Source organism: Cervus elaphus, chromosome 13, assembly GCF_910594005.1.
Source record: "Cervus elaphus chromosome 13, mCerEla1.1, whole genome shotgun sequence".
NCBI lineage: Eukaryota > Metazoa > Chordata > Mammalia > Artiodactyla > Cervidae > Cervus > Cervus elaphus.
Window position 1 is genome coordinate 45,014,032 of NC_057827.1, and position 25,904 is coordinate 45,039,935.

At 38.1% G+C, this 25,904-nt stretch overlaps 1 protein-coding gene and 1 non-coding gene across 4 annotated transcripts in view; one reads left to right on the plus strand and one right to left on the minus strand.

The window, feature by feature from the left end:
• NUBPL (nucleotide binding protein like) overlaps positions 1-25,904 on the plus strand; it is a 225,120-nt gene that overhangs the window by 89,022 nt on the left and 110,194 nt on the right. For 2 of the 3 annotated variants that reach the window (XM_043922088.1, XM_043922090.1), the window contains exons 5-6: positions 267-306; positions 401-491. In XM_043922088.1, the coding sequence (XP_043778023.1) occupies positions 267-306; positions 401-491 (131 nt within the window). The remainder of the gene's footprint in view (positions 1-266; positions 307-400; positions 492-25,904) is intronic. The other variant, XM_043922089.1, reaches the window with a different exon arrangement.
• On the minus strand, positions 150-222 carry TRNAG-UCC. The gene has a single exon. It is a non-coding gene; the product is annotated as a tRNA-Gly (tRNA).

The following is a 25,904-nucleotide window of genomic DNA, read 5'->3' on the forward strand; positions in this document are numbered from 1 at the left end:
TTCCAATAGCTTAGTTATATTTTTAACTTGACACTGTTTGATGATTATATTTATGTATAGTGACTTACTCTTCTTTTTTTTTTTTTAAATATATATTTTATTTATTTATTTGACTTCATGAGGTCTTAGTTACAGCACATGGGATCTTGTTCCCTGACCAGGGTTTGAACCCAGGCCCCCTGCATTGGAAGCACAGAGTCCTAGCCACTGAACCACCAGGGAAGTCTGTGACTTACTCTTCTAAAAGATGTTTTTTTCTATTTCAGGCAACTTAATGCGGCCTCTTTTGAATTATGGTATTGCTTGGTGAGCATATTTTTTTTTTTTACTTTATGTTAGTTTTCAGAATAATATTGATTACCTTATGTAATTTAGTTGTATTTTTGGTTTCCTTCTGCAGCATGTCCATGGGCTTCCTGGTTGAAGAGACTGCCCCCCTTGTTTGGAGAGGTCTTATGGTAATGTCAGCCATTGAGAAACTGTTGAGGCAGGTAATAAAATTGCTTTAAGTAGAATTTTATTATGGGTACACTGTGGTAAATATTTGCTGACTGAGGGGTCATTAAAGTTTCCAGTCATGTTTGAGGTGTTTTGCAAAAGAATCCAGTTGATAGACTGAGTTTATAATGAGTTATGTGGCGCCAAGACCAAATTCCACTGTCATGTGGTTGAATCTTTCCCATTGCTTATTAGTGCTAATCTCTAATGTCTTATTTTATATTGTTCTGTTTCTCTCTTCAGACTCTGTTGAGTCTGCAGTACAATGAGGATGGCTATTTTATAAGTAATCTGTCTTCTTTAGATTTATGGTTAATTTCATTGTGGCCATATTGAGTTACAAGGGCATTGTAGAAATTCCTCAAATGTAGAAAAAATTATTTAAACCACCGTGTTTATGATTTAAAATTGCTTCAGAAGAAAATGAAATTTTATTTTACTCTGAGTACATATGGCTATATATTTATATATATAGTAACTGTCCAATCAACTTTAATTTATCCTTAAGGAAGAGAACATTTGATTGGATTATCTAAAAATATCAGATGGGCTCTATGTTATTTATAGAAATAAATTTCATTTTTTTCTTAGTTGCTGTATATTTATAGTTAATTATCTTCTAGGTTATAAGTATTTTGCATTTTCTCCACTGACTCACAACAGTTACCCCTTATTTATTCACGTTTTACTTTAGGTCAGGCACCATGCCATAGGTTAACAGTTCTAATCATAGGTACTCCTATATTAATTTCCAGTTATTAAAGTAAGTAGATATTTCTTGAACTCTGAAACTCTTCTTTTCCCCTGTAACATCTTGTCTTATTTTTCTGCTACTTGAGTTCTGATAAATTTGCTTTCTGATCTTTGTTCCCAGAAACTTTCTATTTTCCCAGCACATTTAAGTCTCTTGGCTACATTTCTTTCTCTTTTACACTCAGATCCCATAGTTGGTTATTTCAGTTATACTCCTAACAACATCCTGTCCATTCTGTGATCTTGACCTTTATTTTTGTGGATTAAACCAGCTTTTTTTTTTTTTTCCCTTTAAGGAAATTTTAAAACAATTTTTATTCAGTTTATAATTAGCGTCAATGAAAATTTGGAAACACAGAAGGAGAATTCTGATTTAATATTGTTGACTGATAAAAAAGTACAACCTATAAGTTGAGAATTATGTTTTATTTGGTGGGCAAAACTGAGGACTTAATCCTGGGATGCAATCTCTCAGATAACTCTAAGTGACTGCTTCGAAGTGGTAAGGGAGTGTTGTAGCCACGCGTTCTGGGAAACAAACTCTCTCAGAAGGACAATGCAGTTAGTGAAGTGCAGTTTATTATTACACTGGTGGGCCCAAGGCAGAGTCTCCTCTTAGCCAAGGACCCCAACCAGCATTTGTGAAAATCTTTTATACCCCGTGTGTATGTGTCCGAACCCACCACCCCAAATTCCTTGGGAGTTACATAAACTAAGGAAGGGTAAATACAATCCCAATAACCCCATCATTCATGTGCCATGTGCTCAGACAGTTAAACAATTAGCCATTAATCAGTAAGCACGAGGTTACACTCCAATAGGTACAGAAAAATTTATGGCCTGTCTGGAGGAAGGGGTGATTAGTGTATGTTCTCTTAGGCGATGAGTAACCTGGATATGATCTTCAAGATTCCCCTGTCCGGAGGGAGACTTATCCTTCTGTTGTCGTTTCCATAGACACTAAACACAGAGTGCAGAGTCCATTGGAGAGGTGGCCGAGCATGATCAGCATGAACAGGCCTGAGATGGAGTCCAGGCCCTATGAATTCCTTCTTCAGGAGGAGCCAAGATATATGAGTTTTTGCAGCAAAGTTTTCCAGGTAGTCAGAACGTCAAAAGATTACCGTTAATTTGGGGAGAATGGATACATGTATATTTATGGCTTAGTTCCTTTGCTGTCCACCTGAAACTCTTTCAACACTGTTAATTGGCTATACTCCAGTATAAAATACAAAAGTTAAAAAAAATTACTATTACTAAGGAAAACCACATATCTCAAGTTAAGGAATTTAGTGCTTGTTTATGTACAGGAAGATGCAAGAGTTTGGGCTCACTGAAGTCATCCCTCAGTTATCTGGGGCCCTCCGTTCTCTGCGGCCAGTATCCTGTGTTTTCTACTTCTGAGCTTGCTCAGGGTGCACCGTCCGGGTGGCTGCAGCAGCTGACAGACTGCTAGATGACAGGCATTCTGTTTCTATCCTGAGTTCCCTCAGGGCTAACTGTCAGGGAGCCTACCAGGCAATGGCTTGAAGGCTGCAAATCCTTTGTTTACTGATATGGCAGGCAACATTTTTCCATTGTCATTATCAGCTTTCCCCCTCCTATGTTAGGGTTAGAAATCTCAACAGGAAATGATTCAGAATTCCTCTTAAAGCTTTATGGATGGCCACAAGAAGGTGGAAATTCTTCCACTTTCCACAGTAATCAGACACTTAGAGATTCAAGTCAGTGAGAAGAGACACAGAACTACAGGCCAAAGGTTGGTGTTCTGAGGAGCATGCTTTGTGAAAATACAATAGCTGGTTAGATGCTCTGTGCAGGAGACACAGGAGACTCAGGTTTGATCGCTGGGTTGGGAAGATCCTCTCGAAAAGGAAATGGCAACCACTCCAGTATTCTTACCTGAAAAATCCCATGGACAGAGGAGCCTTGAAGGCTACAGTCAGCAATAAATTTCCTTCATTTCTTAATGCTCTATATAGCAGTGAATTGTGGAGGGTACCTGATTCATTGGCCAACTAAAAAAAAATTGAATATAACACATGTACAGAATATAGCATGTATACATGTACATAATGGTCCAGATAGATGGTTTATCCCAAAGAGAAAATACCTTTATATTCATCACTTAGGACAAAATAAATAGAATACCACTGTTTCAGATGCTCTTCTCTTGTCTCATCCCAGATACTAATTTGTGGGGAGATGATAAGTACTTGTGGTCAGTCTGCCATCTTGAGCTAAAATCTGTTTTAAAAGTTCTTTTTCCTTTCTTTCAATGTTTTACTGAGTTAAACTTACAGATATAGTAGGATGAACATATCTTATGTATGGAGTTCAATGATTTTTTGATAAACATATATAACTATGTAACCACACCCCAGTCAAGATAGAGAACATTTTTATCCCCCCCTAGAAAGTTTCCTTGGGCTCCCTTAGGCCATCACTGTTGTGATTTCTGTCACTCTAAGTGAGTTTTGTGTGTTCTTATACTTCATATCAGGGAACCTTATAGTATAATTCCCTTTTGCATCTCATTTGTTTTTCTTAGCCTAACGCTTTAAAAATCATCCTTGTAGCATGTATCAGTAGCTGAGGCCTTTTTATTGCTGAGTAGTAATTCCCTCACATGAATATAACCCAATTTTGTTTATTTATTCTTCTGATGATAGACAATTGTGTAGTCTCCAGTTTTTGGCTATTATAAATAATGCTGCTGTAAATACTTTTACAAGTATTCGTAAAGATTCCAATTGTTTCACATCTTTTTTTGTGTGTGTTATCATTCTCTTCACTGGTGGCTGTAAAAATGCTGTCTTCTGATGGTTTCAGTTTGTGCTTCCCTGATGGTCAGTGATGTTAAGCCCCTTTTTATGTGCATGTTAAGATATTGCTGTATCTTCTTTCATAAAGTGTATGTTCAAGTCCTTCACTTTTTTTGGCTCATTTCTCTTCTTACAATTGAGTATTCTGGCTATGAGTCCATTGTCAGATACATATATTGGGAATATTTCTCCCAGTCTGTGGCTTGCCTTTTGATGAGCTGAAGTTTTAAATTTTCATGAAATCCAATTTATCAAAAAATTATGTTTAATGCTTAGTGCTGCTTGTGTCCTCTGTAGGAAATCTTTGCCTGTCTACCCCAAGGTTGTAGAGATATTTTTGTATATTTCTTTTCTCTTAAAATTTATAGGTCTGGCTTGTTTATATTAATTTTCATGTGTGAAGTGAGATAATGATCAAAGTTTATATTTTTCGTTGTTATGTGATAACAGGAAATACATTTATTCTTTGTCCTTTGGTTCTGACACAAAGCTCCCTAAACCCTTAGAATTTCCTGAGTGGTAGATTTGTCCTTTGTCTTTCGTAAGGAGCCCCTTGTTGACCACGCCAGCTGGTTCATGCTAGGGAGATGTCTTAGGGTGGAATCTCTAGATAGCCTCAGATGGGACTGGTCACCAGAAGACCAAGTATTTAGAGAGTTAGAATTTTCCACCTCACCTGCCTACCTCTGGGAAGGGGATGTGGGGTGGATTGCAGATTAAACACTGTAAAAACTCTTGAACAAGATTTGATGAGCTTCTGGGTTGTAAAACACATCCATGTGCTGGGTGGGTTGTATACCCTAGCTCCATGGGGACAGAAGGTGCTCAGAGCCCTTCTGAACCTTGCCCTGTGTACTTAGCACCTCTTCATCTGCCCTTTCATCTGTATCCTATACCCTTTATAATAAACTGGGAAATGTAAGTAAACATTTCTCTGAGTTCTGTGAGCTGCTCAAGTACAATACAGGCACACCTAAGATATTTTAAGTTTGGTTCCAGACCAGTACAATGAAGAGAGTATCACAATAAAGCCATTACACAAATTTTTTTGTTTCCCAGTGCACAAAGAGTTGTGTTTCATTGTACTTTAGTCTGTTAAGTATACAGTAGCATTATGTCTAAAAAAAATTATACATATCTTAATTAAGAAATACTTTATTGCTGGAAAGCATTAACCATCATCTGAGCCTTCAGCAAGTCATAATCTTTTTACAATAGTGACATCAAAGGTCAGTGATCACAGGTCACAGTGACAAATACAGTAATAATGAAAAAGTTTGAAATACTGTAAAGATTACCAAAATGTGATGTAGAGACACAAAGTGAGTAAATGCTCGTGTGGAAAAAGGATCCTGGTAGACTTGCTTGATGCAGGTTTGCCACATACCTTCAATTTGTAAAAAATGCAGTATCTGTGAAGCATAATAAAATGAGACATGCTTGTAACTGAACTTAAGGAGAGGGATCTTGAGAACCTCTGATTAATAGCCAGTTAGCCCAAAAGCACATGTAACAGCCTGGATTTGTGATTGGCATCTGAATTGGGTGCAGTCTTGTGGGACTAAGCCCTTAGTATGGAATCTAATGCTATCTCCAGGTAGATAGTGTCAGAGTTAACTTAATTGCTTGGTGGTATTGGAAAATACACATTATAATAGTTTATCTAATTTTTCTAGCATTATTTGTTTAGAAGACTTCCCTTTCCCCATTGAATTGACTTGATACATTAGACAAAAATCAATTAAGTTTTGTATAGGGGTCTATCTCTGGACACTGTTGTGTTCCAGTAATAGTTGAATCCTTACAGTAAAACTATATTGTCTTAATGATTGTAGCTCTTTAGAAGGCTTATTAATATCAGAAAGTGAGAGTCCCCCAACTTTGTTCTTTCTTAGGATTACTTTGACTACTTTAGGTTTTTTCACATTTCCAAATAATTTTCTTACTCAGCTTATCAATTTTGTGGAAAAGCATATTACTGTTTTCATTAGGATTTGTTGTTCTTCAGCTGCTAAGTCGTGTCCAACTCTTTGTGACCCAGTGGACTGCAGCACACCAGGCTCCTCTGTCCTCCTTTATCCCCTGGAGTTTGCTCAAATTTATGTCCATTGAGTTGATGATGCTGTCTAACTGGGTCGGTGATGCTGTCTAACCCTTTCATCCTCTGCCACCCCCTTTTGCCTTTAATCTTTCCCAGCATCAAGGTCTTTCCCAATGACCCAGCTCTTCCTAATCAGGTAGCCAAAGTGTTGGAGCTTCAGCTTCAGCATCATTCTTCTAATAAGTATTCAGGGTTGATTTCCTTTAAGATTGACTGGTTTGATTACCTTGCAGTCCGTGGTACTCCAAAAGCATCAGTTCTTTGGTGCTCACCCTTCTTTATGGTCCAATTCTCACATCCGTACGTGACTACTGGAAAAACCAGAGCTTTGACTATATGGACCTTTGTTGGCAAAGTGATATATCTGATTTTTAATATGCTATCTAGGTTTGTCATAGCTTTGCTTCCAAGGAGCAAGTGTCTTTTAATTTCATGGCTGCAGTCAACATCCACAGTGTTTTTGGAGCCCAAGAAAATAAAATCTGTCACTGCTTCCACTTTTTCCACTTCTATTTGCTATGAAGTGATGGGACCAGATGCCATATCTTAAGTTTTTTGAATGTGGAGTTTTAAGCCAGCTTTTTCAGTCTCTTCTTTCACCCTCATCAAGAGGCTCTTTAGTTCCTCTTCAATTTCTGCCTTTAGAGTGGTATCATCTGCATATCTGAGGTTGTTGATATTTCTTCCGGCAGTGTTGACTTCAAGTTGTGGTTCGTCCCACCTGGCGTTCACACGATGTACTCTGCATGTAAGTTAGATAAGCAGGATGACAGTATACAGCCTTGTGGTGCTCCTTGCTCAATTTTGAACCCTCTGTTGTTCCGTGTCCAGTTCTAGCTGTTGCTTCTTGACCCACATACAGGTTTCTCAGGAGACAGGTAAGATAGTCTGGTATTCCCATCTCTTTAAGAATTTTCGTCAGTGAAATAGAAGTAGATATATTTTCTTGAATTCTCTTGCTTTCTTGATGATCCAGCAAATGTTGGCAATTTTTATCTCTGGTTCTCTGCCTTTTCTAAACCCAGTTTGTACATCTGGAAGTTCTTGGTTCGTGTACTACTGAAGCGTAGCTTGAAGGATTTTGAGCATAGCCTTGTTCACATGTGAAATGAGTGCAATTGTACAGTAGTTTGAATATTCTTTGGCATTGCCCTTCTTTGGGATTGGTATGAAAACTGACTTTTTCTGATCCCATGGCCTCTGCTGAGTTTTCCAAATTTACTGACATATTGAGCACAGCACTGTAACAGCATCACCTTTTAAAATTTTAAATAGCTCAGCTGGAATTCCATCACCTCCACTAGCTTTGTTTGTAGTAATGCTTCTCAAGTAATGCTCCAGGATTTCTGGCTCTAGGTGAGTGACCATACCATCATGGTTATCCAGATCATTAAGACTTTTTTTGTGTAATTCTTCTGTGTGTTCTTGTCACTTCTTTTTAATCTCCTCTGCTTGTTTTAGTTCCTTGCTGTTTTTGTCCTTTATTGTGCCCATCCTTGCATGAAATACTCCCTTGAAATCTCCAATTTTCTTGAATAGATCTGTAGTCTTTCTCATTCTATTGTTTTCCTCTTATTTCTATGCATTGTTCACTTAAGAAGGCTTTCTTATCTCTCCTTGCTATTCTCTGGAACTCTTCCTTCAGTTGGGTGTATCTTTCTCTTTCTCCCTTGCATTTTGCTTCCCTTCTTTTCTCTATTTTATGTAAAGCCTCCTTAGACAACCACTGTGCCTTTTTCTATTTCTTCCTCTTTTGGATGGTTTTGGTCACGGCCTCCTGTACAACATTACAAACCTCTGTCCATAGTTCTTCAGGCACTCTACCAGATCTAATTCCTTGAGTCTATTTGTCACCTCCACTGTATAATCATAAGGGATTTGGTTTAGGGCACCTGAATGGCCTAGTGTTTCTCCCTATTTTCTTCAATTTAAGCCTGCATTTTGCAATTAGGAGCGTATAGAACTGCTCCATCTTTGACTCCTAAGAATATAATCAGTTTGATTTCCATATTGACCATCTGGTGCTGTTCCATTGTCTTCTGCTTTTCATTATTTCCAATAAGAAATCTTCCCTAATTTGTCTAATTGATGTCCATAGCTCAGTACCTAAGGGCATGGACGATGGAGCCACCACTGCCTGAGTCCAATGCTTAACACACGTGTAATAGCTGTATATCCTTGGGCAGAAAGCTCTCTGGGCTTTAGTTTCCTTACCAATATAATGGGGTTAATAGTATCTACCACATTATGAAAATTAAATGAGTTTATATGTGTAATATACTTAGAAAGCATAGTAATTGTTATATAAGTGTGCCATGTTATTACTGTATTTTGTCAACCTTAATACAAATTAGATTTTCTCTAGATTTTAACATTTTCTAATCAGAATGCATCTTATGAGTGATAACTTCTCAGAATTCCTTTATCTGTGGCTTGAATTCTGGTTCTTCCAGAGACATTTTGTGTTGTTTCTTCATTCATCTGGGGCGTTTTCAACCAGAGGCAACTATTTGTTTTTAAAATTTAGTTTTAATTGGAGGATAATTGCTTTATAATGTTGTGTTCGGTTCTGCCGTTCATCAACATGAACCACCCATAGGTATACACACATCCTCTCCCTCTTGAACCTCCCTCCCACTTCCCACCCCTTGAGGCAACTTTAAATAGAATTCTCTGTTAAAGGTTTTGGGGACCAGTCTGGTGGTCAGAATTCAGACGGAAAGCTCCATGGGTACCAATTTTGATTCATTGTCTTTAGGAGGTATTTTTCTGCCTTCTGCCACAGCCTGGAGCGGTGCATATTTCCTTGAAATTTATTTCTCACTTGAGGATTTATGTTTTATTTACCTTTAGTTGAAGAGAGTTTAGTCTTTTAGGGCCCCAACTTTATGAAAGTTTCTTCTATTAAGACTCCTTCTCATCATAGGTGTTTCCCCTCTTTTCTTCTGACATAAAATAATGATACATCTTTTAATGAGTAGGGGATTAGATTTGTTGATATTAGGTGTCATTATTATTGTCATAATCACCACCATCCTCCCTGAGACATCTCTTCTAATTTCATGACTTCAGTTATATCAATTACAGTAGCAGAATTCTCTTTGGTTAATATTCCTAGTTTGAGGTGGTGATTTTGTGAGGAAAAGGAATTAGTCAAGAAGAAAAGAAGTAGTTCAAGTAGGAAAAGAACTAAGGATACTAATGTCATAAAGTGTTTGCAGCCATGGTTTTTCAACATATCTGCATAGTAGAGTCATTTGGGAATTTTTAAAAATTTTCAAATTTCAAGTCATACCCCAGACAGAGTAAATCATAGACTCTTGGGGTGTTACCTAGGCATCAGTGTTTTTGGAACCTTCCATCTGATTGCACTGTGTAGATAAGTTTGGGAACCACTAGTTTCAAGAAGAATAGGTCAGTGAGAGTGAGGATTGAAAAAGGGCAAGAAATAATAGATGGTAGGTAACCATTTATGACCCTTTAGTAGTATAGTGAATGAAAAATGTCAGATGATAGATGTTTAAGAATGAATTTGTAACAGGATCTTGGAGGTAGAGTTGTATAAAGCCCATAATATAAAATAGGCCATTCAGCAGTGGTGGGGAAAAGGAAAGAAAAACAGGGTGGAAGCTTAAGGAGGAATGGTATCAAATGAAAACCCTTTACATTTGTTTTCCAAGTAGGGCAGGCATACCTTTTCCAAAGTGCAGAATATAGTGAAGGACTGAAGATGAGAAAATGAGAGGATTCTTGAAAGAGGAATATTATGAAAGAGGCAAAAGGGAAGGGGATTAAAAGGTTATGGATTATTTATAGAAAATAAGTTTTCAGTCCAAGTTTGGTGAGTAGAATGAAAAGAAGAACAGATGAGGGAACCCCATCATAACTGACACTAAAAAGAGGTTAACCAAAATTGTTATTTCCTGGATCTTCTCAGTGGAAGGAGAAAGATAGTGAGTTCACTCAGGTGAGCAAATTTGGTTCACAAATTTCTGTATTTATAAAAATTGTCTGGGGAGCTAGTTGAAAATTCAAATTTGTAGCCTTCCCATCCCACTCCCCCACTTGAACATGTTCCTCACTAGGTCCAAAGGAGGGCCAAGGAGTTTACATTTTTAATAGATTATCCCAGGTGAGTCTTATTAATGCTGGTGGTTCTGAAATCAAGCTTGGTTATACCTTGGGCTAGAGGCAGTGCTTTTGAGCTGCTTTCAGAGAAATAAAAAAAAAGATGAGAGAAATGAGCCCTGTGCAACAGCCGAGGCCCCCTGGATGCTAAATATGATTTTTTAGGTTTGATGAGTTTTTGTGACTGTCTTTAGCAACTCTTCAAAGCCTGAAAGCTGACATAGGCGAAACCTGTTGTTGGATCCAGGATCAGCATGGCAGAAAGTCCAGACAGGAAACACATCCAGGGCATTAATGAAGGAAACATTAAATTCAAGGTCTGGTTTCCCGGAAGACAGGCAGTCAGAAGTGATCAGGAGGCTGAGTGTAAAATTGGAGGCATCACATAATTGAGAATCATCCTTTATGGGGAAGAAGTGGTTCAGTAGCTTGGGAGGAACAAGTATAGAAAATTTCAAATAGTTTTGTTAGGGAAGGGAGGGGCATTAGCAAGGTTGGGCCTTCCTTCCTTCCTTATTTGAAAATTTGGTGTTGTTGAAGAAAGGCACGTTTCTCTCAAAGTGAGAAAAACGTCAAGGATCAAGTTATCTCATGGTTGGATGGTAATAGGGTTGCTAGATAAAATGCAAGGTATACCTAGTTAAGTTTGGGTGTCAGATACACAGTGAATAAGTTTTCAGTATGGATATGTCCCAAATATTGCTTGGGTCATGTTCACAGTAAGAAGGTATTCATTGTATATCTGATATTCATACTTAACTGAGTTAGTGTCCTCTATCTTTTTTTGCTAAGTCTGGCAACCTTTAGTAGAAATGATGTTTCATAAGATATAGATAAGAGCCAGGCTGGGAGAAGGTTGTCATGGTGGTGGAGTGGAACTGAGTTGTTTGAGAATAAAAGTATGAAGTAGTATCAGGGGAATATTATTTAGCCAAGAGTGTCAGGTATAAATAATCAAAATAAGATGAGCATTAGAGTGGGAGATGGGACAAAGAATTATTGTATATTAAAGTAGGGGAGCTCTGCCAGGATCATTCTTTGTAATTTTGTAAAGAAAGATGGTTTGTCAACTGATTTTCCCAACGTCTGCAGCTTCTTCTGAATCATAACTTATTTTTCTGGATACAGAAGCAGTTGTATAGGGAGTGTTTCATGGTTTCAGTTGCCAGTGTCTAGTTAATTTATCTGCATAATATCTCCCTACCTTCTTTCAACCTCATCTGCTAAAAGGATGGGAAGAGATTGATGAATAAATGTTGTGTGTTCATGAATGCATTTTGTGATGAGTTGCAGGAAAGCATGCCAGCCCATAAAAATAGAAGTTAAATTTTATGATCAATTAGGAAAACTAGGCAGATAAATGCTAGAATGTAATTTTGAATAGTAGATTTATCTTTATGTTTTTCTTTTTATTCTCCTGATTTTGGAAATAATTTCCTTTTATTTTCCATTTTGACTTTAAATAATTAAAGGCTCAGACATTTAGTATCATTTCACTCAATGAATAACTGATAGTTTAAAATTTTTCTATTATTTGTTGATTCTGGAGTAATGTTTTTTTTCCTCTTAAGTGGTGCTCAACATAGGTATAATTAGTTTAACTCAAACAAAAGTCTTGTCTTAGAATCTTTGACTTTAAAAATGTGGGATATTGGAAAAATAATTTTAGTTAGTAGAAGAGTATGGGAAGGAAAACTTCAAAGGCTAGTCTGGTGTCAGCACCTGCTGTGGTCACAGTGTAAACCCTGGGGACCAGGGATTTTGGCAGCAATCTCGGTGCTTTTAGTTCATTCTCCAGAATCCCCAAATGTGAAGCAGATGCCAATTTCTTCTCTAGGGCTCTGATAATGGCATATAATGAGTTGGTTGTTTCCTAGCAACTAAAGAAGCAGTTTCACTTTAGCTGATCCTGCAATAGGAATGAGACATTTTCCCTTGATAGCTGGTATTAGTGATTTCCCTGACAATGGAATTTCACTTCTGAATAAGGAATGTTCTCAGCCTTTGGTTTCCTAAAGAACTTTGCTTTTGAGTGTGGGCTAAGCTCTGCTTAATCCTGTATAAAATGGAAAAAATTTCTTGAGCCCCCTAAGTACCTCTCATGGGAAGAGCCAAAGGAGTTTGATACATCATTTCTCAAATGGCAAGTGATTATACAAGAAGCTATAATGGGTGTATTTTTCCCAGTGTTTAACAGGATAATTAACAGCCAGATTCTTTTCTGTATTTAAAGTTTAAGGCAACCAAGGTTTATTAAGTATTGGCCAATGTGTGGTAGGAAAAATATATATGAAACTTTATTAACATTTCAACATACAGACAGTGTAACAAGAACATCTTCTAATCTATAATCTACTTGATTTCAAACAGTATTCTATAAACAAAATTATTATTACACCAGTTATTACAGTAGTTCATTTTATAGTAAACTGTTGAACAATTTAATGTTTAACTTTCAATAATTGCTAATATTTAGTTGTACTTAATTATAGCATATCTAAATCCTTATTTGGCAGTGGTAATAGATCAGAGGTCTTCTGATTATTAAGATATATGGAGGCATGAAAATATTACTTTAAATGATTTTCTTTTAGTCATTCATAGTTTAAACAATTTCTAAGGAAATTATCTATTTGTCTTCCTTTGACATTATATAACTAATAATCATTAAGAATTATAATACAGTATATTAAATTTCAGAAGTTCCTAGCTACTTAGTCAAGGAAATAAAGTGTTAAATGATGTTCTTAAGATAATTAAGTTAGCCATGTCTAAATATACCAAAGAAATTTATTGCCTTGCATGGAAAAGTTTCTCAGACTATGCATTAAATGTAGATCAAGTTATTGAATGTTTTCCTTGTCACTTTTGGGCATCTGACCTTATTCATTTCTATGATTTTTGCATCATCAGATACTTAGCAAGTCTCATATTTAAAAACACTTTATTAGGCTTCCATGAAGCGTTAAAGAACAGAGAACATTAATGAATTCAGTTAGACAGGACAGTAGTCTTTCAGGCACCTAAAGACATAAATTTTCCTTAAAAACTCTTTAAACATGAGGCACAGTTTCTGTGTGATATCTCAGTTACCACTCTTAGATTTCTTTGGGACTTCTGAGGTGACAGAATCAAGCATGTTAAGCCTAGTTTTTAATTATCCTTTCCCTTTTAAAACTACAGATTAGTCAACAAGGAAACAGAGATACAATATAACTAAAGTCTAGTTCTTTGAAATACTTTTCTGAGGCAGTATTAGCTAAGAAATAGCTCAATTTGATTAACCTGGCAGGGGTTTCTTTTGATCACTGCATTTATTCATTCATTTCACAACCAGATACTTGTACAGTATCAGATACTTGTACTTCTACAGATACAGTACAATTCTATACTTTAAAAATGTCATCATACTTTTTGTCATTGTCAGCAGCACATATTTAAGTGGCTACTTAGTGTGTTTGGGGGGGCATTGTTTAGATGCTGAGGACACGAGGATTATGTAAGATGTATTTCCACCTTTGAAAATACCAAGGCTTTTAGTTGCAGACCTACTTTTGACTTTTGGTCATAAGCAAGATGTTTAGAATGTTAGACATTTTGATAATGATACTGTTTTACAGTGTTTTGTTTAAGGCAGTCAAGGCTGGTACTTAGAGGACAAAGCTGAATATTATATAGTGTTGACCATTCAAGTTGGTGGTATTGTTATGATACCAGGTTTCACAGGTTCATTTAGGTTCCATGTCATAGAGGGAACCGTGCAGTCACACTGAAAGGGAATGAGTTCTCAGGAGTTGGAAATAGCTTATGAATATAAATTGCTGGTTATTTTTTCCAACTTAAAATACCCTTTTTAAAATACCAGTTGTCAGAGATGACTTACATGAGTTCCTCCAGCTTACCATGATGACTATTCTTATATACGCAGCTTTGAATACAAGCTATTACAGTGTTCTAGGCTGGCACCGACTTCCCTAATCCCCACCCCAAGCCATTTATGCTAAGTTTCTCAAGAATCAGAGTGGATCTAACGTGTCATTACTTCACCAATTTACTCATGTGTGCTGATCCCTGTTAACACAGGCATAGAGATACTTTGTCACCTGATAGAACTACTTAAGGACCAGAATGTTTAAGTGGGTAATTTTATGAAGAAAACAATAGAAGTAAAGCAACCAAAGTATATATATAAAAAGAAGGGTTCTTGTTTTGTCCAGTGTCAGCCACTGATATTCTCTGCATAGCCCTGCTATTCTTCTGTGTAGTTTTGGGTTGAAGCAATTTCTAAGTTTGGGAGGGCCCTGCTTCTCAGAGTTTCTTTTCTAACCTGACACCCACAGAAGGCCTCCTGCTCCAACCCTCTGACCATATACACCTGAGTCAGATTATCCTCTGCTGTCTATCAGTGACTGGCCTTCTTGGATCAGCCCTACTCCTAGTACCTTTGGAAGATGAATTTTCCTATTTGTGGTCATGAATTCCTTTCTCAGGTTTTAGGTCTTTCAGTCATATCTTGCTCTGGTCTGGATGCAGGAACCAGCATGTCATCTCATATCCCTTCTCGTTTGGTACACCATTAGCTATTTCTTCACATGGCTTACCCCTTTGGCAAGGATAGGCTTTGTCATCTGTCTAGTTAAATGTCCTTCTTCCCTAGAACTTTTCAGTAGTGTATTCAGTTTCTCATTTCTGGTCTTCCCTTTTCTTCTCAGCTCAAAGCCCTTGTTCACTTTGGATAGATCTTTTTGCCTGAGTGAAAAACATGTTCTCAGCCTATTTGTAGGCTCACCCACCCTCTAGGAGTGATAGAAACTGTGGACTCAGATTACCAGTTTTACTTCCCTGGCAGTGGTTTTGGTGCTTCCCAATGAGAGAGATGGGGCCTTCATGATTTTGTCCCATCATATCAATTTTTCATTCTCAGTAGTGAACATAGAGAATCAGGATTCATATTTTCAGGACATAGAATGGGAGGGGAGGCACAGTGTGACTATTCAGTCCCAGTGAAATACAACAGCAGATTTCATTTATGACTTTTCTGACACCTAAATCGGGAAGTAAGGACAAATAAAGAAAAACAGAGCATCTGGCTTGACTCCAGGCCTTGCATCTGGAAAGAGAGCAGGAAAGGAAGTAACAAGAAAGAAAGGATAGGAAGGTACCAGGAAGTTGAAGTCATTTTTGTGGTTTAAACTTGGTCAGTGTTTCATTGATCAGGCAAAGATGCTTTAGTATTCTTTTGTGTCTAACAGCACAGGAAGCTTTCCCTATTTCGTTCTTTGTGTAACTACCAGGGGGAAGTAATAGGGGTCCTTGGACAGTCATTTCAAATTAAAGATGGCTCTCACTGTAACTCTGACATAAGTAGGAAGCATACAGAATCCTGTCGTGTTTTTAAGAGAATTGACAAAATGGGCTGTCTCATTTAAATTGAAGTCAGCAATCAAAATTAGTGCAAAAGGAATCACTACTAGAAAATTGTGCCAAGCCAGTGAAATACATTAATCAAAGGGCGATGGAATGATGTCAAATACAAATCATTGGCAGCAAAAACCAATGAGGCTAAAATAATTGCCTTAGGAAATGAATAAGTTAAAAGTAGACTAATTACCCAAACCTTATAATTTCCCATCTCTACCTTGAACACTTCAAAATTCCTGACTTTCTGATTCTTTTATGTTGTTGATCCAGACTTTTAAGAATAAGCTACAATGATTTGAGCCGAGTCTAGGATAGAGGATAATTATAAAAGGTAGGACCTCGTCTTCTGCAGTTGTAATTAAGCCTTAATAAAGATCAAGATTAATAAAGTAAGTTTACTTACTGGGCCCTTAGGAGAATTTCTTAGAGCTGTAGCCCTTTTGGATGGACAGGGCTTTTTCTATTTCCTTAGGGCCAGAGGGAGAATCATGGGTCAGAATCACAAGTTAGAAGCCTGTTAGAGCTGTTCAAATTCCAAAAAGGTTTGACTAGATCCCAAACAGGCTATAAGGAGAGTTATGGTTGTTACTGGGGACTTTATAGGATTTTGACCCCTTTTTATTATTTAAATAGATACTGTACCTAATTGATTTTAAGATACCTATTTTTTCAAATTTCAGTATCTCTGAAATTGGAGTATATTTTATAATCATGAAATCTTGACATCACATTTAATTATTAACTTTTTAATCTTTTTGTGGTATATAAAATAATGGTATATCTTACAATCTATGATGTCTTCTATATGGAAAATATAGTAATTATTTTAACTGTGACCGCTTTGGGGCTGATTGAATTATATTCTCATCTTTTTCGCAGTCACTGCAGAATGATTCTATGCCATTCATTTTGGTCAGGTATTTTTATTGTTGAAAGACTGTTTTAAACTGCTGGTGACAGCTTTGGCAACCTGTTCATCCTCTTTCATCTCCTCATCACTAACTTAATTTTCCTCCTTATTGCTTAGCCAGAGACTGCCAGATTATTCTTCCCAGTGTCAATTTTTGGGATGTCAGTCATTGTGTCTCCCTATTTACTTTTTACAGCAACCTATCCTCTGACATTTTTCATTTGTTCGGTGGTTAGATTTAGAGAAATTGTAGATAAGAAAGGCGTGGAACTTGATGGCATAGTTTCTTTTTGTTTCTGTGAACCTTTACTTAATGTTTATTTGATGTTGATAAAAAGTGCACTGAACGAAATGACTCATGGTGAATTAAAACATCCTTTTTAAAGAAAATTTATTTTTGTATTTATGCCAAGCCTGTATGTGTGTGTGTGTGTGTGTGTGTGTGTCCAAAGCAAGAGATATGTCAGATCCTCAATGTAGAAAGCATCAGATTAGATAGGTTGAATTAATGTATTATAACTGGATAATTTTAAACTACTAAAAATAGCTAATATTGAGTTCTTACTATATACTGAGCCTTATGCTGTTTGCCTTGATTATCTCATTTAATAGATAATTATCTGTGTAATAGATACTATTATTCTTATTTTTACATATGAGGAAACTGATGCATAAAGACATTATATAAGTAAAGCAGGTCCTACAAGTAATCTTTCTGATTCCCTAGGCTGAGCTTTTAACTAAACTGTACAACTGAAATCTCAAAGGTTTAAGTTTTCACTTACAATGAAAACACACCTTTTGCTATCATCTCTGAAATACTAATAGGTATTAGTATATTGAGACCTTTCCTTTGTCATTTGACTGTATATTTTGTATTTTATGCTTTGTACCATGTAAGACATATGTGAGAGAATGTCTTTATAAATCTCTTTACAATAACATCCATTAGTTAAACACCCTTTTCATTCCACTTCAATTGCATTTTTAAAAATTTAGGCAATATGTTATTTTGGTACAGTTTTTATATGAAGGTGAGTTATAAAGTCTTTTCAGCAGTGTTTGATAATGAGAAATTTGACAAACCATTTATAAAGTGTAGTAGTTATAGAATGCCTTATTAAAAAATTAAAATAGTTTTATAGGGATTCATTATTTGGGTTTGATCACACTTCACTGAGATGCTATGGCATTTCCCAGTTACCCAGAATAAGCTGCGATTCAGTAAAGGGAAATGACTTTCTGTCTCAGTGATATAGTGAGTGTCTATTATATCTAGATGAATCCTCAACCCTACTTTTCTTAGTGGTTATTTGTTGAGACTTCTTCACAGTTCAGAGGAATTTATGGGAGCAAAGAGTCACCGATAGCAGAATAGACTAGTTACTATTCAGTGACAAATTTCAGCTAACCTCATATATTGAGTTCTTTTCAAATCATTTTTTTTGGCAAACATACTGATTTAGAGAGAACAGATATTGTAGTTTAGACCAAATATAAATTTAGAGGGGTCCCACTAGACTGCCTTCGCTCTGACACTAATTATAAATCCAGGGATTCCCAAGACCATCCTTAGATTCAGTAATTTGCTAAAAGGACTTGCAGAACTCACTGAGAACAACCGCACTCATGGGTATGGTTTGTTACAGGAAAAAGAGATTAAAATCAGCCAAAGGAAGAAGTGCCTAACGCAGTATCTGAGGGATTATCATGAAGTATGGAGCTTCCATTGTCTTCTCCCGGTGGAGCTGGGACACAGTACTTCCCTGGCATTGATGTGTGACTCTGTGCATGGAGTATTGCCAACCAAGGAAGCTCACCTGAGCGCTGGTATTCGCAGAGCTTTTGCTGGGACTCTGTGACATGGTCATCGTTGACTCTCTGAGGCTGGTCTCAGTCTTTAGTCTCTAGCTCCTCTGAGCTTGACCGAAAAGAGAAAGCCCACATTCTAAATCACATTGTTACTACCTGGCTATCCCATCAGCCCAGGAAAACAGAGACCTTGGAGATGACTTCCCAGAAGCTGAAGTCAAAGGTCAGTGTTTAGGGGTCTTTTTGAGCAAGGTTAGATTATTCACTACACACATACAATGTGAATAAAACTGGCTTCCAGAATGAATGTATTCCTAAGCTAAACTTGAGTGTTCACCTCAGTTCAGTTCAGTTTAGTTCAGTCGCTCAGTCGTGTCCAACTCTTTGCGACCCCATGAATCGCAGCACGCCAGGCCTCCCTGTCCATCACTAACTCCCGGAATTTACTCAAACTCATGCCCATCGAGTCAGTGATGCCATCCAGCCATCTCATCCTCTGTCATCCCCTTCTCCTCCTACCCCCAATCCCTCCCAGCATCAGAGTTTTTTCCAATGAGTCAACTCTTCACATGAGGTGGCCAAAGTATTGGAGTTTCAGCTTCAGCATCAGTCCTTCCAGTGAACATCCAGGACTGATCTCCTTTAGGATGGACTGGTTGGATCTCCTTGCAGTCCAAGGGACTCTCAAGAGTCTTCTGCAACACCACAGTTCAAAAGCATCAGTTTTTCGGTGCTCAGCTTTCTTCACAGTCCAACTTTCACATCCATACATGACCACTGGAAAAACCATAGCCTTGACCAGACGGACCTTTGTTGGCAAAGTGATGTCTCTACTTTTTAATATGCTATCTAGGTTGGTCATAACTTTCCTTCCAAGGAGTAAGCGTTTTTTAATTTCATGGTTGCAGTCACCATCCGCAGTGATTTTGGAGCCCAAAAAAATAAAGTCTGACACTGTTTCTACTGTTTCCCCATCTATTTCCCATGAGGTGATGGGACCGGATGCCATGATCTTAGTTTTCTGAATGTTGAGCTTTAAGCCAACTTTTCCACTCTCCTCTTTTACTTTCATCAAGAGGCTTTTCAGTTCCTTTTCACTCTCTGCCATAAGGGTGGTGTCATCTGCATATCTGAGGTTATTGATATTTCTCCCAGCAATCTTGATTCCAGCTTGTGCTTCTTCCAGCTCAGCATTTCTCATGATGTACTCTGCATATAAGTTAAATAAGCAGGGTGACAATATACAGCCTTGATGTACTCCTTTTCCTATTTGGAACCAGTCTGTTGTTCCATGTCCAGTTCTAACTGTTGCTTCCTGACCTGCATACAGGTTTCTCAAGAGGCAGGTCAGGTGGTCTGGTATTCCCATCTCTTTCAGAATTTTCCACAGTGTTCACCTAGTACACTAAAAACATTGTTGCTGAGAGTTTCTAGGTATTGTCACTCAATATGGGAATTCCTTGAAAGTACAGTTTTTTTCAATTGTAGAAAGGCTACTTAGACTGCTTCTTTTGGAAACCTTGAGGTCTGCTAATTCCATTATGCCTCATAATACCTGCCATTTTGGTAATTACCCCAATATAATCCTCTCTGGTCATTACAAATTTTTTCTCATCTTTTTATGTGCTTGGGACTTCTTCTCTCCTAAACTTGAATTTACTTTCCTCTTCCCAAAGCTTTGTTTTGATGTTCTCTGGAGCCCCTACTTGTATTAAATGTATTCTCCTTAATACCCTTAACTGAGAACTCCTCTCTGTCTCTTTGCCCTTATTGAAAACTGCGGTTCCTCGTAGACAGCACTTTTCATGAAGTCTTCTTAAGTGGATGTGTCTCTTCTTTCACTTACTGTGTACCCATGGATTTAGGATAAGGTCTGACACATTGTTTCCTAGAGCAGCTTCTGCTCTGGTACGCCTCCATACTTACATTCTCTTTTGATAGTCATGGTTACAAAAAGTACAGTCGACGGTCGACGTCTCCTGTTCTTCTTTGGTCATTCTTTTTTTTTTTTTAAATACTTAAGTAATTAAACTTATTTGACTGTGCTGGGTCTTTGTAGAAAGCAAGATCTTCAGTCTTCATTGCAGCAAGGTGGGATCTTTAGTTTTGGCATGTAGGCTCTAATTACCTGAGCAGGGACTGAACCTGTGTCCCCTGCATTGGAAGCTTGGAGTCTTAGCCACTGGACCACCACAAAAGTCCCGTCATTCTTTTTTAGTTGCTAAAGATATTGGCATTTCCTTCTACTCCCGTTCTAGCCACCATCTTGGATAACTTCAGAGTCCATATGGATAATCCAGTTAGTATCCTGGTCTTTCAATTTCTTTGCCTTCTTTTTTTTTACAGAGCTTAAAAAAATTTTGATTGCTGTGTAACTCACATACTATAAAACATACTATTTCACCATATTTAACTGTACAATTCAGTGGCACCAAGTACATTCACATTGTTATGCAGCTTGTACTATCATCCATTTCTTGAATTTTTCACCTTCCTAAACTGAAGCTCTGTCCCCATTAAATACTAACTCTCTGTTCCCCCTTCCCACACCATCCCCAGCCCCTGGCATCTACCAGTGTACTTTCTGATGCTATAAATTTGGCTGTTGTGGGTACCTTGTAAAAGCAGAATCAAGCAGTATTTGTTTGCACCTACTGCATATGCCTAGTGGCTCAATTGTGTCAGACTCTGTCCAACTCCATGGACTGTAGCCTGCCAGGCTCCTCTGTCCATGAGGTTTTCCCAGCAAGAATACTTGAAAAAGAGAAAACAGACACTAATCACCCCTGCCTCCGGACACTATCTATCAGAATGTAAGCACAGGCTTATTGGTTATTAACTATTTGGAATGTAACTGCGGGCTTATTGATTCTTGACTGTTTGAACACATAACACGTGAATGATGGGGTTATTGTAGTTGTATTTACCCTTCCTTTGTTTATGTAAGTCTCAAGGGAATTGGGGTAGTGGTTTTGGACACGTACACATGGGGTATAAAAGATTTTCACAAATGCTGGTCGGGGTCCTTGGCTAAGAGGAGACTCTGCCTTGGGCCCGCCGGTGTAATAAACTGCACTCCACTATCTGCAAAAAAAAAAAAAAAAGAAGAAAGAATACTGGAGTGCATCACCATTTCCTTCTCCAGGGGAACTTTCCGACCCAGGAATTGAACCTGCATTTTCTGCTTTGGCAGGTGGATTCTCTACCCCTGAGCCACCTGGAAAGCACCTACTGTATATTGCAATGCATTTTTAAGGTTAACTTAATATGTGTCTCTAAGCAGGTTGTGCCTTCCCCCACCCTCCTCCCAGTGCTATACAGTAAGTTCTCATTAGTTATCTGTTTTATACCTAGTAGTGTATACATGCCAATCCCAATTTCTCAGTTCATCCCACCTACCCCTTTCCCTCCTTGGTGTCCATATATTTGTTCTCTATGGCTGTGTCTGTTGTATTACTGTTTAACACAAGCCTCAGCACATTCCCTGGGGGTTCTGGAGATGGAGTGACTTCTTGGGGATCACCCCCTTGGCCAGGCCTTTATCCTCCATCATGGGCTGGTTGTTGCATGTGGGTTATCCCCAGGTGGGATGCACGATCTTAGGCTTGGGATGCCTTTGTGACTCAGCTGAGTGACATCCTCTGCCAGCACTCCCAGCAGTTGGAAGAATGAGTGACTCAGTCCTGAAGGGGGCCCCAGTGGCACACATTAGCATTCAGCTGAAGCTCAGGGATGAGAGGAAGCCAGTCTTAGGTGTGTGTTCTGTCCATCATGTTTTGCATGACTTCTGACAGCTCGTGGCTGTTGTTCGGTAGCTCAGTTGTGTCTGACTCTTTATGACACAAAGAGTGCCGTGGACTGCAGCCCGCCAGGCTCCTCTGTCCATGGGATTTCCCAGGCAATACTGGAGTGGGTTGCCATTTTCTTCTCCAGGTTTTCGCCTTAATGTGAGTGTCTTTAACTTCCATTCTATGTCAGCCACCCATTCTCATGGTATACCCTCAATCTTGTCCTCTGGAAGTGCTCATTTTACTCATCTTGCCAGTCTAATTTTTTTTCTCTTCTGCAGGCAAGCTTCTTGAAGGAATTTTCTGAATCTGTCTCACTCCTTCATTTATCATCTACTTCTGTCACCTTCACCCTACTTTAGCCAGGATCCCCAGAAATGTCTATTAAAAAAATCCTTTGTATACTTTTCTCATTTTAATTGATTTGTTTGCAGTAAGTTAACACATCTCTTTGATGTATTAACTTTACTTTTGAATACGCTTTTCCATTGGTTTTCATAATACTACATTTTCCTATGATATCTACTTTTTAATCTTCTTTTTTTCTTTCTCCTTTATAGTTTCTTCTTTCTCTACTCATTTAAAAAATATTTGTCCTTAGCACAGGTATAATTATCCCAACTCACAGGCTTGGAGACTAAGTGACCCTACTTAGTAAATGGTGCAGCCAACATTTGAACTGAGTCTAAAGCCTTTACAGCTCTCTCTCTTGGAATCCTGTCTGATCTTGTGCTTTCCCTGGGCAATAGCATCCAGCCCTGAAGCCCAGATACTATATTCACCCTATGTATCTCTCCTGAGTGGTAAACACACCCATCCCATGGGCAGCTGCCTGCTGGATTGATCATCACCCATCAATATCTCAAAGTCATGGAGTCCAGATGAGAGCTCATCATTGTCTCCCACACCTGAAACTCCTCCTTCTGTGCTGGTGACAGAGACTCAGTGATTGACACTACCATACATGTACCTGTTCTGGCCAAAATCCTGGTTGTCATCTTTGATTCGTCCTTCTCCCCTCCACCTGCCATATTCATTGTGTCCTAGTCTCCCATCTCTGTGGCTGCCCCTCCTGCACTCCCCCTTCTGTCTCTCCTGGGAAAGCTGTAAGACTTCTACATCTATGTCCCTCTGTAATCTGAGATAGTCTGACTAATCTTTTTAAAATGCAGATCTCATCATGTACTTTCCTGATTTAGACTCTTTAGTGACAATTTGTTGTTTTCTGGACAAAAGTTCAAAAATCCAAGTTGGGAAATAAAGCCCTTCTTGATCTGCTCACAGCTCATTCGCCTACTCCCACTCTCTGCTTCAGCTGTCCTAAACTATTTGCTATTCCTGGATTCATTTTGCTCTCTTGCCTCCAGGACGTCCCTCGTGCTCTTTCTTCTTGCCAAAATGCTCTCTTCTGTTACTCCATCTAGTCCTTGAGGTCTTGGCTTAGGTGTTACCTCCTTTGGGAAAGCCTTCTGTGATGCTTGCAGTGCCTTGAAAGGCGCACACACTCTCTTGTCTCAGGGCCTTTGTACTTGCTGCCCCTCTGCCTTCTGTCTCTTCCCTGCCTCTGTCGTCTTGCTGTTCATTACAGATAATGGTCTGTGGTGAGCTTACATTTCCCCCCCATTACAGTTAAGAAATCCTCCTCTTCACTTTGTGAAATCTGAAACAATTCTATGGTGTTCTTATATATTAGGAATGTAGAATTTTGAACCGTTTGCTTCTAATTTGCATCTCCTTCTCCCTTAATCCAGACCTTCAAAAACAAAACAAAAAACCTAAGCCTGTTCTTCAGCTTTATGCTTCTCCAAGCAAGCTGACATTGCCTAACTTGAGAATCGATTATGTGCCAGAAGTCAGCTGATGCTGTTTGTTTAAAAAAAAAAAAAAAATGGCATTTATAGCTTTCAGCTCTAGTCACTGAACCTGACAAGTTCCGACATCTCTTCTCTTGGCTGCCTCTCACTTCTTTTTCTGTTTCCATGGAAATGGACATCAGATCACAGAAACATAGTAAGATACTGGTGGCTAATTGCTGTTGCAGATTTCTGGATTCTCTTTGTCTGTGGAGTGATTATTTTAGTGACTCCTGCCCACTGTGTAGTATGTGGTAGTTAGCTAAAACATCTGAGGCAGTTTCTGGGTTTGGAAGCTAGCTGATGTTTCTCGGTTGTCACTAACTAGTTTTGTAAAAGCTTATTCCCTGTTTCAACTCTGAGGGAAAATATGTTTTAATTTTAGAACTGTAATCTTGTCTGATTTCAAGCCAGGATACCTGGCCTTGGGCCCAGGTCTGTTACTGTCTCACTGTCTGACCTCAGTCAGTTTCGTCAGATTTATTGGATGAGCCCATTGCTACCACCTAGCCCTGAGGCTTATTTCCAAATGTCCCAGAGAAAAGCCTGCTTCTCTACAAGTGTGTTTTCATAGAAAACATAGAAATAAGATGCACAACTAATTTTAGTTAAGGAGAACAAACCAGGTTTCTAAACATCTGAAATAGAAAAATGCTTTTAATTTTAGCCCTTTACTTTCTTTTCCTATAAAATGATAAGAATAAGACTAGGCATGTGGCTAGAAATATTAGGTTAAGATTCCCTTTTTAATGTACATGTGGTTTCCCAAGACAAAAAAAAAAAAAACCTATCATATGGCAGAGTGATTAACATTATAGTTGGAAAAAATCTATTCATTTTCTAGTTAGTGAAGGAAGAGTTATTACATTGCTTATCTAATTGTGTTTTATTCACATCCAGAATGTAGGAGGATTTGTCATAGCCATATGCCTCTCTGGTAGGCTTATCTATACCAGATTAGGATTTCCTTGTAAATCTAAATGTAGGGCTTGGAAAGCTGAGCTTTTGCTAAATGCAAAAAGGACTGGATGTACCTATAAAAGAAATTAGTATTTGCTGAACCACTTCTTGAGCATACAGTGTCTGCTGTATATCAAGTGAGCCTGAGTAATTGAAATTTAGTATGAACAGAATAAATCTTTTTTTTGCATGACTACACAGAATAAAAGATAGGTTTGCAGCAAATTCCCTCTTGTAGTCACAACTATGTGGACATAAACTATACATGATAAGACATTATAAATAAATTTAATGGGGAAGAATCCATTTTATACTTTGTAATTGTGGTAAATTTTTCAAATGGAGAAAAACTGCTTTTTTCAATTTGTCTTGAATTTAGTCTCCCATAACAAACCTTCAGTAGAAGACTTTGGGGAATGGTCATGTCATATTCCCTCTGTCAATAAATGGGAAGGATGTAGAGAAAAGGGAACCCTCTTACACTATTGGTGGGAATGTAAATTGATATAGCCACTATGGAGAGCAGTATGGAGGAGGGTCCTTAAAAAACTAAAAATAGAGCTACCATATGACCCCGCAATCCCACTGTTGGGCATATATACCTAGAGAAAAACCGTAATTCAAAAAGTTACTTGCACACCAGCATTCATTGCAGCAGTGTTTACAGTAGTCAGGACATGGAAGCAACCTACATGCCCATCAACAGAGAAATGGATAAAGATCATGTGACGCATATATATCATACAGTGGACTATTACTCAGCTATAAAGAAGAACAGAATTGGGTCATTTGTAGAGATGTGGATGGACCTAGAGACTGTCATACAAAGTGAAGTAACTTAGAGAAAAACAGATA